This window comes from Poecilia mexicana, unplaced genomic scaffold (genome assembly GCF_051168715.1).
Source record: "Poecilia mexicana isolate PSO_F unplaced genomic scaffold, ASM5116871v1 scaffold_3, whole genome shotgun sequence".
Taxonomy (NCBI): domain Eukaryota; kingdom Metazoa; phylum Chordata; class Actinopteri; order Cyprinodontiformes; family Poeciliidae; genus Poecilia; species Poecilia mexicana.
In genome coordinates, this window is record NW_028263372.1 from 8,508,268 (window position 1) to 8,522,803 (window position 14,536).

At 41.2% G+C, this 14,536-nt stretch overlaps 1 protein-coding gene and 1 non-coding gene across 2 annotated transcripts; both read left to right on the forward strand.

The window, feature by feature from the left end:
* The first annotated feature begins 1,744 nt into the window (after positions 1-1,744).
* trnat-agu (transfer RNA threonine (anticodon AGU)) lies at positions 1,745-1,818 on the forward strand. Its single transcript has one exon. It is a non-coding gene; the product is annotated as a tRNA-Thr (tRNA).
* Positions 1,819-3,347: 1,529 nt separating this feature from the next.
* On the forward strand, positions 3,348-11,997 carry lrp3 (low density lipoprotein receptor-related protein 3). The gene is made up of 7 exons (XM_014983732.2): positions 3,348-3,565; positions 6,926-7,064; positions 7,176-7,381; positions 8,576-9,192; positions 9,756-10,228; positions 10,847-10,979; positions 11,067-11,997. The coding sequence occupies exons 1-7, from the start codon at positions 3,463-3,465 to the stop codon at positions 11,784-11,786; spliced, it is 2,391 nt and encodes a 796-aa protein (XP_014839218.2). The 5' UTR covers positions 3,348-3,462; the 3' UTR covers positions 11,787-11,997.
* Positions 11,998-14,536: the final 2,539 nt, after the last annotated feature.

Consider the following 14,536-nt stretch of genomic DNA (forward strand, 5'->3'; position numbering starts at 1 on the left):
GTTTGGTGCCTTTCTTTTTGTTTTTTTGGAAAAATAAATGATCTTTCCAGCTCGTCAAAGATTTTTTTTATTTATCACTCTTTACCGTTTAAACTCAGTCTTTGTCAATTATAATTCTGCGTTATTCTGAAACATTAAAGCAGATCAATGAGTCTGGAACATCCACATGAACATCACTTAATTCATTTAAATTAATACTCATAGTTTTCTTACACAATTATAAATTAAGGTTGCTCACTGTGTGATGAATCTATGAATGTGAAATTAACGGGAACACAGCAAATGTGAATAAACAAGTTTTTCTATAAATGTTTTGCGTTTTTTTCACAAGTTTTTTTCACGTCACGTGAGTCACATGATCATATTCAAAAAGAAGACAGGAAGTAGTTGAAGGTCACGGCGGCTTCTTTCTTAGTGAACAAACTTAACATGTCATTTTTAATTGAAAACACCAAAGATTTTAATTTTTATTTTTTGAGTTTAGTGGAATTTTAAAAAGGTGTTGCGCACATTTCTAGTGGAAACTCAACTAGTGATACATTTTCACTGGACTCTTCATTTTGATAATTTTGAACAAGATCAACACAATCAATTCCTTATGACCAATAATAAAAAAAAGAATACAGACAAGTCAGCCAGCCGGGAACAGCGTCTGTCATTTTGTTTTTGACATTAACCGAGGGGAGCTGAGTTTGTTGGTTGTTTTTTAAGTCCTAATTTAAAAAGAAAAAAAAACACAAAATAATCTCCATGAAGTTCTCCAGTAGAAGGAAACGTGAAGTGATCCAAAATGTCCAGATGGATGCTGTTCTGACTTTGGACTTGACAAAACATTGGAGTGCCACCAGCTGATGACATATTTCCTAATAGTTTGTCTCCATGCTTCAAACAGCCTCAATAACAGCCGGGTCCAAACGTTTTGCCATGACGGTCAAAACCGTTAAGTTGAAATCACATGATGCGGCCACAACAATTGTATATATTTTTTCTTTAAAATTACATTTTTAAAACAAACCTTTGTGCCTTGATTTATCAATCAAATGTACTACGATCAAAAAAATTGTGCTTATTTGAAACAAAAATGATGACATGGAAATGAATGTTTTTAGTACTTAGCATTTTGTGCAAACGAGGAGCAAGCAGCTGGAATCCTGAGATAGATTAGAGAAGAAGTTAACCATCATTTTAAGCTGAATGTTTTATTGTAATGTGGATTTCATGCTGCAAAGTCTTACTTGATTTATGCAATTGTCTCAAATATTTATATTTATTTTTGTCAGTATGTTTTAAGGGGTCATTGTTTATTTTAACTTCATCCGTCCTCTAACTGCGGTAGTTTCTTTGACCACCTTGGATAAGAGTCTGAGATTTTGGCTGTACTTTGATCCTTTCATGAATGACAGCTTTCTATTTTCTTTCTGGTTTTCAAATATATGAGACAATTTTGTGCACTTCTTTATAAGTCTCCAGTCCATTTCGAAACAACTTGTAATCAGAGCATAATGTGCAGTAAAACCAACATGAAGAATATTTGCTGCCTTCATCCTCGAGGACCACCCATTTTTCATAAGCTGAATGATCTCACACTTTACATGGCTACTAACTATTTGCTGTGGAAAAAAATTATTTCAAAAGCAAGTGTTTAAGTCTCTAATATAAGACAAACTTAACAATTATGAACAGGACACTTAATATTTATTTGACTATACTCCTTATAAGGCCTGTTCCCTATCGTGACATCAGCGGCGCCGTGGCTTAGTTGGTTAAAGCGCCTGTCTAGTAAACAGGAGATCCTGGGTTCGAATCCCAGCGGTGCCTTTTGTTTTAATTTCCATTTTAAGGTGCTGAGAGCTTTTATTTTACCTTTCTACATCCTTTAAAAATACAAAGAAAATGCTAAAATAATTTAAATATATTTCAAAAGGACCATAGTTTGTAGATTTTGCAGAAAGATAATCCAAGAAATGTGCCTTACACACCTTATGTAAAAGATGTCTGTTACTTGTTGCTGCGGAAGGCAGAATCAACAGGTTTGAGTGTTGGCGGGTCAGGTGGCCGGTGTATGTGGATAACGTGCTGATTTGCGAAAGATTATTGTGATCAAATATGTGCTGAACCAGACTGGACTACTTTTAATAGGCAGTGGCAAACAGCGCCATCGTCTGGAGGACTAAAAAAACTACATGCCTTTAAACCTTTAAATACCAGTAGGGGAAGTAGAGAGGGCCAAAACTGTCAATATGAATCCGCCCTTCATCAGATGATGAAGGTTAGTTAATTTTAGTTGGCCCTTCTTATTGCACTTCTCAATAAGTAGTTATATATAAATATATCTTTGAAATCTTATGCTGTTAAAAAAGGCATCAGGTTCAGTGATCATCCTTTGAAAAACTTTGGTTGTGCAAAGAGCAAAGAAAGTTTACAAAGAAAATTACAAATAAGAACTCCAGAGCAGTAAAAAAAACTCTTCTTTTTTAATTAAGTTCACATATTTAATATTTAAATCTCACATTAATTGGGACAAAAGACCACTTACATAGAGATTTATTCTTTTTCAAAATAAATCGTTGTTGATGTGAAACAACATTAATATGATTTATTTGTAAACGGAATGCCTTTTTTAATGTTGTTTTTTAATATGTTTTTTATGCTGTTGATGCTAATGGGGAGCTCAATAAACATAAACATTTTATAGCTATATTTTTGACTTGATGTTTTTAGAAAATCTTCATATTTGTCACAAATAGTTCACATCAGTTTTACTCGATTTAAATGAGCATGAATTTATTTTTAGAATTTTAAAACGCTGTTGCTTTAAAAAAATGTAAGTACACACTTTATTCGTGAACTAAAGTTATTTTCAATAAATGATCACATAAATCAATGCATTCATAGCATAGATACAGTGCCTTCCAAAAGTATGAACATTTATTGACCTTTCACACGTTTGTCATATTACAACAACAAACTTTAAAGTGTTTTAAGTATTTTATACCATCATGTAAAACTAAAAAAAGTAGAAAAATAAAAATTAAAAGTAACAGCTGTTTATACACTGTAAATATTACGATTTATCGAACACAGTAAAAAGAAAAAGTGAACAAATGTGGAAAAGTTAAAAGGCTTTTGAAAGTTTAATTACGTATCTTTAAAGTTAAATTAAAATAAATCAGCAGACACCGCACAATAGTTCATCAGTGTTAGAGCACCATGATTCAGCCTCTTAATTTGAAAAGTTGAAATATATATATTTTTTCCCCTCCAGTGTTGCTTTTATTTTGAAGAGTCGAACCGGAAGCCGCGTGACTTGCGCAGTCTGTCTTTCTTTCCCTGCTTTGCTCCGACTGCAAAGGACACAATGCACGTTCCCAGCGCGGAGCGGCCGGCGGCGTGTCGGAGCTGACAGCAGATGCTGGAGCCTCGCTGCGTCCCAGATGCGGAGCCCCGGATCCTGAGCGGACCATGGGGACGACACAGCCGCCGCCCCCGCCTCCGCCGCCACCGCCGCTGCTGCTGCTGCCGCTGATCGGACTGCTGTTGTGCCGCTGCGCCCCGCTCTGTGCAGGTGAGAAAACAACAATCCCTCCCTCTTTCCTTCCCTCCCTCCCTCCCTCCATCCATCCATCCATCAGCTCAGACCCCCCGTTTTTATACCCGTGTTCCTTCCATTCATGGAGGCTTAATGAACCCGCTTCTGATGCGTTTCTTATTAATCACACCTGAATAAACCTGAATAAACCCGGGGCAGCGGTGTTCCTGCCGCCGACACGGTGCAGAGCCTTCAGAGGTTTCCATGTTGTGATCTGCAGGAGGAAGCAGTGTCAATCATCCTGCCGAGAGCATTGATCTGTGGTGGCTAAATGATCAGGGCGAGTGTAGAAACATGGATGCTCTTTCACAAACGTGATGCTGCTATCAGCATTACATCACTGCCTCTCTCTGCAGCCCCGCTCTTCCTCCTCCTCCTCCTCCCGTCTCTGTGTCTCTGCACCTTAATGGAATGACCATAGAGTTGATGCTGAAGCTGCAACACACGCTCTTTAGAGGTCTGTGTGTGACTGAGATAAGTGATTCACACACCTTCCTAGTTGCAGACAGAAGACAGCAGACACTCATCATGATCGGCTTCATTTATGGCATTTTAATGATGGTTAAAACTGAAATTAAAGGACACAGCTGGAATTCATGATTAAAACTAAGAAGTACTGATCTATTTTTGGATTAAATAATCAAATATAAACACACAGATTGTTTTTTTAAGCACAGTTAAAGTTTCAAGAGAGTTGGTGTGCAGTTTTTAAATCTGCCAACATCTGCTCTGTGTGCCGCACCAGATGTTTCACCGTCTGATTTTGTTTCCTTAAAAAGCCAATTTTCGCTGAGGTTTTTATGTTCTTATTCTTGTCTGAGCAGTCACTAAATACTGTAACAAAATCGCTAAGTTGGAACTGCGACTGGCCAGTATAATCACCCTGCTTTATCAAATCCGAAACCAGTTTGACCCTGAGCATGATGCAGCCACCACTATGCCTCACAGCTAGTATAGTTGTTTTGGGTGTTGGGCTCAGTTTTCTCCTGACTCCGTCCCTGTTGTGATTAAAATCCAGGTTTATGCCAGTAAACCAACCATTTTTTTTTTGGAGTGGCTTAATATCACCAAACTGTAATATATTTATGCTGATTATGAGTGTGTGCTACTTCCTGATCATTGCTGTGTTGGATTGTTAAAGGAGGAAACAGTGTGACTGAATTATGAAAAATAAAAACACTTCCACCCTGAGGCTCTCTGGTGACAAATGCAAATAAAAATAAAATAAAACATTAAAAAGAAAAAATGTTTGTATGTTTGTTATTTTATTTTCTTGAAAACAACAAACTGTACTTCAGTGCTAAAATTTTTTTTTTTTTTTAATTGTGCGATACTTTTAGGTTTTGAAGAATATGAGAATTTAAATCAAAGTTTATAATTTTTTTCTCATGTTCAAACATAAAACATCTTTCCTCTTTATTTTATCTTAAAACTGCATAAAAACAAGAACATCAGGTACTGTACATAAAACAGTTCAGAAGCTTTCGCTTGATTCATATCTACACAGCTCTGTTACGATCCAGTCGCAGCGTTTCATTCCCGCTTCCTGTCTGGACTTTGACTAGGCCGTCGCAAAGCGAGCTCCAAATCCTCCTCCCTCCGCTGCTCTGCAGGTCGGTCGGTCAGTGTGAGGCGTTTGGCGCCGCCGCCGCCAACATGGAGTGAACGGAGGGAGCAGGAGTCCAGGGTTGCTGTGGCAACAGAACACATTCTGCAGCCCTGCTCGATGCGCGTCCAGACACGTCGTGTTAGTCGATATCCATCACTTAGCTTTTAATGACCCCACACACACACACACACACACACACACACGCACACACACACACACACACACACACACACACACACACACACACACAGAGACTCCTCTAGCTTCACTCTGCTGCTGATTCACTGATAAAGTGTGAAAGCCTTAAAAAAACAAGCTCACACACCCTCGGCAGAACCGAGTCCATCTCTGGGTGTTTTTTATCGCAGACATATATATTCTCCAATCAACATCTCGAGTTGTGGCTCAGAAGCTTTTAGCTGGATTAGTTTTTAAATCTGCCAACATCAGCTCTGTGTGCCGCACCAGATGTTTCACCGTCTGACTTTGAAGAAAAACAGAAGTTGATTTTAAAGTAGTGGGTAGTGACCCTAACCCTTACCCTGAAAACCTAACTGAGGGAGGTTTTCAGGAAAAGCGGGTTGAATCTGAGGCGTCTGTTTGTTGCAGAAGCATCAGGATCCCTGAGTGAGGCTGCTGAAACTTCACCGCCTCACTCTGACGGGGGAGTTGCTCCCTGGAGCAACGGCACCACGGCTACAGAGATGCCGTTGCCTTGGTTGCCAATTTAACTCCTTCTGGATCTCTTTCAATCTACATTCACTGCAAAAGATAAATGAATAAATCTTACCAAGTGTTTTTGATTTAATTTCCAGTGTAAATAAGACAAGTAAACAATTCTTTAATATTGATTAAAAATGTTGCATATTATTTCACTTGCAAGACATTTTTCCTGCTACAGGAGAAATAATCTGCCAGTGAAACTACTACTTTTTTTAAAAATCAATATTAAGAAATGATTTAGAGCAAGCTGCTATATCTTGTTGAAAAGTTCTGTGTAAGTCAGTTTTGTCCTTTTTTTAAAGTGTACTGAGATGTTTTCACTAGAAACAACAAAAATACTTGATAACATTTTGAGTTTTTTTTTTTTTTAGTTTTTTGTTGGGTTTTTTTGCAGCATTAGTAGCGATCAGTAGTCCCCAAAATCTGTCATGTTGGTTTTTAAAACGTGAAAAGATTTAGTTTCAAATATTTGTAGGCACAGCTGAGCACATTAAGAGTGTCATTGAATTTATTTTTTCAGTAAATCTACTTAAAATTAGAACTTTAAATCTATTTACTGATCAGACTTTGACTTGTATGTTATATATCTTAAAGCATAAGATGCAGATACAGGGACTAAAATGTGTATTTTAACAAAAATATAGATATTTTTAAAAGAAATATATGTAAAGCATAGACGGGGTAAACAGCAGTCACAGATAAATGGCAAATTAAAAATAATAGTTTAGGGTTTTATTAATTATATTTGATGATAAACTATAAAATTATTGAATCAGGACAGTTTCAAATGCAATTTTTTCTGTATTTGTGCTAGTTTGTATTAATCCTTATCATATATTTTAAATTTGAAATTAGAACACATGCAGGACATTTTGCTTAATAAGAAAATGTATTTTACAATTCATTTTCAAATGCATTTATGTGAGGGAAATAGCACCATGTAATATATATTATATTATGATTTCCTGCTTATGGTAATGGTTCAGTGTTTTGGTGTGTTGCAGCGGCCTGCACAGAGCAGGTGGAGGTCCACACAGAGCGGAGGGGGGTCCTCTACAGCCCGGCCTGGCCCCTAAATTACCCGCCTGGCCTCAACTGCAGCTGGCACATCCAGGGGAGTCCAGGGGAAGTGATTACCATCAGGTAGGGTCCCTGCTGCACATGCGCAGTAACATTTCATTTCTCCCAGCAAAAACAAAAAAACAAAAAAACAAACAAAAAAAAAAAACCAACACAATCCGTCCTGGGCTCCAGCTTCCGTAACTTTGACCTCATGGAGTCGGGAGGATGCTCGGCGGACTGGCTGCTGATGACGCCGACGCGCAGCGGAGAGTCCAGGCTCTGCGGTTCCGTGCTGCCCCCTCCTTTTATTTCCACCAGGGGGCGCGTTTGGCTCTACTTTCACTCTGGGAGCAACAGCGCGGGCCAGGCGCAGGGCTTCCGTCTCTCCTACATCAGAGGTGAGAAGGGAACACTTTCTCTGCGCTCCAGTTTGCAAAAAAGATATTCATACTCCACAAAATATTTCACTTCACAGCCAGACATGACAACAGACACTTAAATGTGTTTCATTGGGATTTTATGTGATACACTAGCAAAGAGTGAGTGTAAACTCAAAGGATATTATTGCATGTTTTTCTATATTTAACGTCATGACGTGCCTTTCAGGGCTGCAACTAAAGATTATTTGAGCAATCGATTAATCTATCAATCATTCTGATGACTAATCAATTAATCAAGTAAAAAATTTAATAACATAATTTTTTTTAGTGTATAGTTGATCATTTTTAGCAAAGGATACATTTTTATTTTTGTTAATCTATTAATATTTGAATAGCAAAATGTGCTCAATAGTTTTTTTTATAATTTTTTTTTCTACAGAATTTCAATCAGGTGAAGCTAAATCTGCCACTTCACTAGTTCTGGTTTCAAGTGGCCTTTTTTGTGTTTATGCTCAAGTTAACGATTCATTAGTTACTGAATTAGTTGACGATTATTTCAATAATCAATTCATCACGATTAATCTGATTAATCGTTTAAGCCCTAGTGAATTTGAGTGATATATTTGATATATAGAAATTGGCAAGAAGTTTGTAATTATTCTGCATGTTGTTTACCTCTGACCCGCTGAAACCTTCACAGAGCGACTGGATTCATACTGACACTGAACTACACACTGACCTGGTCACTGCCTTCCTGTTGAATCCCGCTAGATTAAAATCTCACTTCATAGACAGTCTGGGATTCCTCTCGTTTACTTGGATTCCATCCAGTATTTTTTTTCCTACCGAACCAATCAGCAAACAGAATCAGAAGTTGTCAATGACAATGTCGATTTTCTGTTTTAGAATTGTAGAGTCTGCCTGACCTGTAGTTTTAGCAATGGCAGCGGAGGAAGTGAACAAAGGTGCTCAGTCAGTGGAGAATGTTTATTTACAACAAAGGCTATTTCTGATCAACTTTATAACGTCGAACTCGCGTCCTACATATTTCATGCCCAAACCTTGGGTTTTGGGTAAAATGTAAAACTGAACAGAATCGACGTCTCCAGGAGGCAGCCAGAGAGCCCAGACGGTCCGTATGAAGCTAAGTGTAGAACAGCGGTCTGGTTTTTACACACAGCTGGACTCTGCCTGGGTTTCTGCCCTCTGCAGGTCACCTCGGTCAGAGCAGCTGCCAGTCAGACGAGTTCCTGTGCGGGAACGGGAAGTGCCTCCCTCGCTCCTGGAAATGCAACGGCCAGGACGAATGCGGCGACGCCACAGACGAACACGGCTGCTTCCCGCCTCCCACCGAGCCCCTCCCCAGCCTCTGCCCCCCAGGCTCCCTGCCGTGCACCGAGGCCCAGACCACCCGCTGCCTGCCCGCGGCGCTCCGCTGCAACGGGGATCGAGACTGTCGCGACGGGAGCGACGAGTTGCGTTGTCCGGACACCACCTGCGGCAAGCGGCTGAGGAACTTTTACGGCTCCTTTGCCTCGCCGGACTTCTTCCACACCGACCGGAGCTCCGTGACCGAGCTGAGGTGCTCCTGGCTGCTGGACACCCAGGACCCCAAGCCCATCATGCTGCAGCTGGACCTGCAGCTGGGGCCTGGGGATTCCCTCCACGTTTACGACGGCCTGCTGCAGCGGGCGGAGCATCTCTTGCAGGTGCTGTCGCATCACAACAACCGGCGGCCGGCGCTGCTGGAGTCCAGCCGGGGCCAGATGAGTGTCCTGTACATGGCGCAGCCTCACAGCCCCGGGCGAGGCTTTAACGCCACCTATCAGGTGCTTCGACGTTCCTAAGCTCCATGACACAGTGGCGCCCCTAAGAGGGTGACTAGTGGGGGCCATGACCCCTTTCTCCCAACTAAATAAATTTATTATTTATTTATTTATTTCATTCCTTTATAGTTTAAAATGGACATATAACATGTTGATTGAAACAAAAGTTTCAACTAAAAATGAGAAAAAATAAATCTTATGTATTCTACCCCTTCCTCTCAAAAGTCAATGTGCTATACCCTTAGAAACTAACCATAATTAGATTTGTTTGTTTGTTTAGTTGTTTTTTAAATCTCTGATTCTCCCAAATCATAATCTTATACTTTATCTTTCTTAGTAAATCTTTTTTGCACGTGTTAGTAAAATACTATTATGCATTTTAAAAATAACTTGCAGAGTATAATCTATTAAGTTATTAAATAAATTTATATACATATATATCTGTATCCAGTCCATCTTTATCACCACTCCTATGCCACACTCCTATGTCATGACGACTTGTTTCTGTGTAGCCAAGCAAAGCCTATACATTTATTTGATGTCGTATCCTTTCCTCCGCCTCATAGGTCAAAGGTTACTGTTTCCCCGGAGAGCACCCGTGCGGCAGCGAGCAGGGCTGCTACTCCGACCACCAGCGCTGCGACGGGTACTGGCACTGCCCGTCGGGCCGCGATGAGGAGGCCTGCGCCGCGTGCCCGGACGGGGAGTTTCCGTGCGAGGGAGGCAGCGGCGCGTGCTACGCGGCGTCCGAGCGCTGCAACAACCAGAAGAGGTGTCCGGATGGCTCGGACGAGAAGAACTGCTACGACTGCCAACCCGGAAACTTCCACTGTGGCACCAACCTGTGCATCTTCGAGACGTGGCGCTGCGACGGCCAGGAGGACTGCCTGGACGGCAGCGACGAGAGGGACTGCCTGGCCGCCGTGCCCCGCAAGGTGATCACGGCGGCGCTGATCGGCAGCCTGGTCTGCAGCCTGTTGCTGGTCATCGCTCTCGGCTGCGCCCTCAAGCTGCACTCACTGAGGAACCGAGAGTACAGGTGAGGGATATCGCAATCCTTAGCAGTAAATTTACTAATGCGTGATAAATTAAAACTACCTCAATAATTTCCATTTGCACGATGGTTTGTTTTTCTACCATTATTATTATTTGCTTTTGTTTGTTATTATTTATTTGTTTATTATTTGTTTATTGGGTTTTAAATTTATGTTTTCATTGAAGAAGACTTTTTTTGACCTGATTCTCTGGGGGAGCCAGTGTTTCAGGAGAGGGACATGACCCCCATTTGAGATCACCACTGCATGGACTGTATGCATGCAACATATCATTTTATGTGTTAAAGCATTTCATCATTGATCCTTCTTTTTGACACATAACATTTCAACAAACCTATCCTGACCTATGTGGTTGTAATGAACCAAAGTGAAGAAAAGGTCAAAGAGAATTAATACTTATGCAAGGAACAGCATCAGTGTTGATTTAGCTTTTGTCTTTATTTATTTTTTGTTAGTACAACATGGTTTTTTTTTCTTGGCAGAATACACAGGAATACCTGATTGAGTCTAATACTTTTAACTGGAGCTGGTGGAAATAAAAAATGATAATTAATTAAATATAAAACAGGTCGTCTCGTTTCTCACTGTTGCTCTAATTGCAGAGCGTTTGAGACTCAGATGACTCGCATGGAGGCAGAGTTTGTTCAGAGAGAAGCCCCCCCTTCCTACGGCCAGCTGATAGCCCAGGGTCTCATCCCCCCGGTGGAGGATTTCCCAGCCTACAACCCCACCCAGGTAACACCATATGGGGTCTGTGTCGTGGAAATGTACGGTGACACAGCACAAGACATAACCTTTATTTCCGTTCCTCCCTGCATTCAGGTGTCGATGCTCCAGAACCTGCGGCTGGCGATGCGCAGGCAGATCAGGCGTCACTCGACCCGCCGCTCCTTCTCTTCTTCCTCCCGCCGGCGCCTCGGCCAGCTGTGGAGCCGACTGGTCCGCCCCACTGGTCGAGCCAGGGGCCACGCCACCCTGCTGGATCCTGCCGAACCCGCGCAGGTCACGCTGGGGCTCCACAGCTACAACACCGTGAGGGAGGAGGGGTCCCTGGCCGCTGCTGCTGCGCGAGACGCGTCTGAAGACGGAGGCTCATGTTCAGCTGTAGTCGACCTCCAGGCCAGCGCGCCCGAGAGCCCCGCGTCGCCACTGTCCCCGCACTCTGTGAACAGTTCTGACTCTGAGGCACCGTCGCCCGTCGGCGGGGTTCCCCTGTCAGACCCAGCAGCCCCTCAGGCGGCTGCTGCTCCCCCCTTCCACCGCCGACCATCAAAGAAACTGGTTCTGGAACTCGCAATTAACCTGAAGGGCGTTTCCTTGAAACGCTACTCGCCCGTGGGGCCGTTTTCCCCTGTGTCTCCTCCTGTGCTGGAGAGCAGCTCCTCGACGCAGTCAGAGCGACGTCACCCTCAGGGTTCAGCGGTGTCGTCACCCTCTGAGAGCGTGCCTCCGTTAGTGGAAGAAGACGAATTTGACGGCCATTTTTCTGTGGACGTGCCAAGTGAGGAAAGGAGTGAGGTGAACAGAGAAGGAGCAAGCTGACTCAGCAGGTTCCACACAGCGAGGAAGGTGAAGACTCAGGGAGGGAAGTGCCATGAAACACGGAAAGCTCTCGGTGGGGGAAGACCAGATATTTCTCCAATCAAGTGTCCTTCTAATGTGTCTGAGACCTTTCCTTTTCACTGACAGTTCATATTCTGACTGCTTACTACTCTATCCTGATGTGAATAAAACCAGCAATGTATGTTGTTAATTTCTTTGTGAAGCTCACTGAGTATTTGAACAACTCTGATCAACCTGCTTAGGCCAACACATAAAAAAAAAAAAAAAATCTACTGAGCAAGCCAAAACAGCTTCGTGTTGCTACCCAGAGCCATTACACACCGCTACTGACTGTGAGCCGTGGAAGCCTATCGACAAACTTCTTCCCCTCCCTCTCCTACAAGATAATATTTTACGGTAATTTTTAACATTTGGTCCCAGTCTGCCACATTTAGGAATGAAGGTGGAGATATTTATTGCTTCTGTTTATTTATTGAAAAGGTGAACCGTTATTTTAATCATTACTCAATCAATGCAAAAAGACAGTTATTACTTACCTGGTTAGTTTTATTCTCACATCCTGTCACTGGTTTCTCATTCTCATGATGTTGATTGTTGTTAGCATAATTATGTTTGATATTTATTTATTGCTGCTTTGTGATGCACCATCTTCAGCTGAAGGCTGGAATAAACAGCCTCAGAATTTAGTTGTAGCTTACAAGAGAACATTGCATAACAAGCTGGTTAATAAGTCAGGATATGTGTTTGGTTAGCTAGCCTCAGGTTAGCTACTCGACAGACATGTACGACTCTACTGTAGTTTTACGACAGCCTACGAGTGATGGATGGAACTCCCTTTAGTTACAAAGGCAGGATTTTGTAAACGCTTTTCATAATCGGAAAAAATAAATATTCAGCCGAATTTGTCTTTCTTGTAAGCATGAGGAAAGTACAAGAGCCTTTTCAAGCCAGCTCCGTGGCAGTGTGCAAGCAAGAGGTGGGGGAAGAGGAGCGCTACACTCTATGCTTGACGTAACCAGAAAAAATTCTGGTCACTCCAGCACTTTCTTTAATAAAGAACCTTAAACATTTTAAAAGGTATGGAAGATTGTGAAACTGAAACTTTTTCGAAACCTTGGTTGACCTCGATACCAGCACTAATACCATGACTAATCCGAATCATGTGATGTGTAAGAAGTATGTTAAAAGTTTACTTTTTTGACATAAAGAAATTAGTTGGTTTTATATTTAAAACAAAAATACGTGGTCTCCTTGAACTGAATTAGCCAACATGAATGCTTCAGCCACATCACATTTATAGTTTAATGGCTGTTAGCTGGCAGTTAGCTAGCTTAGCATACAGATTGGAAACAGAAAATGCTAGATTTGCAGTGGTTTGCGCTTTTTCTTGTCTCTGTGTTGAATTGGATACTTGCGGTGTAATATCTATCAACATTTGTCAATATCAATATTTTTCTTAAATGTGTGCAGTGTACATTAGCAAGTTAGCTTAGTGAAAAATGTGAAAATTGGAGGAAGGGATACATTTTGCTGCTTTCTGTTTTCATTCTCTGTTAGGTTAAACTAACAGCTTTCTTCAGGTTTTATAAGTGAGGTTCCTCAAGATGTTCTTTTACCTCATGTGCAACTTGGCCTAAGCAGGGATGCAGTTAGCTTAGCACATTTATTAGCAATTGGTAAAAAAAAAAAGACTAAGCAGCTGTTTCCTCCTGGTTTTGAACTTTGTACTAAGCTAATCTTGCTACAAGCCTTATATATTATCTATGTAACACTAATAAGTTTTTTTAATGAAACTTATTTTAACTTATTTTGTGAAATATCAAGAAGCAGGCAACAGATTCAGCTTGAAAGATTTCTCCTACGTTTTCTGCTGGCAAATGTATTTTCAACACGTTTTTGGATACAGCTCAACTTTTTTGCTTTTAGCATTTCTTATTTGCTACGTCATGAGTTTTTAAATACCCAAACTGGGGCGAATACAGAGGTCAAAGACCTCGGATGTTGCCTGTAAATGTGCGCACCACATTACATGTTCTTTTGCTTGAATAATCCAAACTTTCTCTATGCGAGTATCCCCAATGATTGTGAAGACATTGGAGACGAACGGTACGGATCCGACATAAACTTCTCACTACGCTCTGTTCGTGGAACTGCTCGAGGAAATGATGAAAAAAAAATTCTAATATGGGACAATAAAGAAAATAACTTTTTCAGTTTTCGGTTAAGACTTGTGTGACTATCTTCCCTTTTCTGCTCGTGTCTATGGCGCGTTTTGTAAACGCCATTTTTCGTTGGCAAGAGCCGCTTCTACCAATTACTGCTGGACTACTATAGATTGTAAACGTAGTTTTTCTATTTACCTGTTGGAACTATGGCGCCAATATTTTTGCAGTAAAAAGAAGGAATGGTTTAACTTTGCCCAAGAAAGCAAGAGACATTGTTAGGAGCTTAACCTGGGTTCATGAATGAAACTTTAATTTTTTTCTTATCCAGCTTGCTGAATGTTCCATGCTACCTTCATCCACAGGCTTTGCCAACCTATTCATACCTCTTGAACACATTCACATTTCGTCACGCGTCATTCAACCACACTGTATTGGAATTTGATATGATACACCAAAACAAAGTAACAAATTGCTTTTGAAGTGGAAAGGAAATGGTTTTACAAATTAAAATTTGGACAGTGTGTCATGATTTTTTTGCAGTCAATTTTCTGAAGGAAATCATCA

Bases quoted from the DNA above. Each gene is read 5' to 3' on its own strand.
- lrp3 (XM_014983732.2), top strand. From the start codon at position 3,463: ATGGGGACGACACAGCCGCCGCCCCCGCCTCCGCCGCCACCGCCGCTG. The intron at 7,065-7,175 runs GTAGGGTCCCTG...CCTGGGCTCCAG, and splicing joins GGGGAAGTGATTACCATCAG to CTTCCGTAACTTTGACCTCA. The intron at 9,193-9,755 runs GTGCTTCGACGT...TCCGCCTCATAG, and splicing joins GCTTTAACGCCACCTATCAG to GTCAAAGGTTACTGTTTCCC.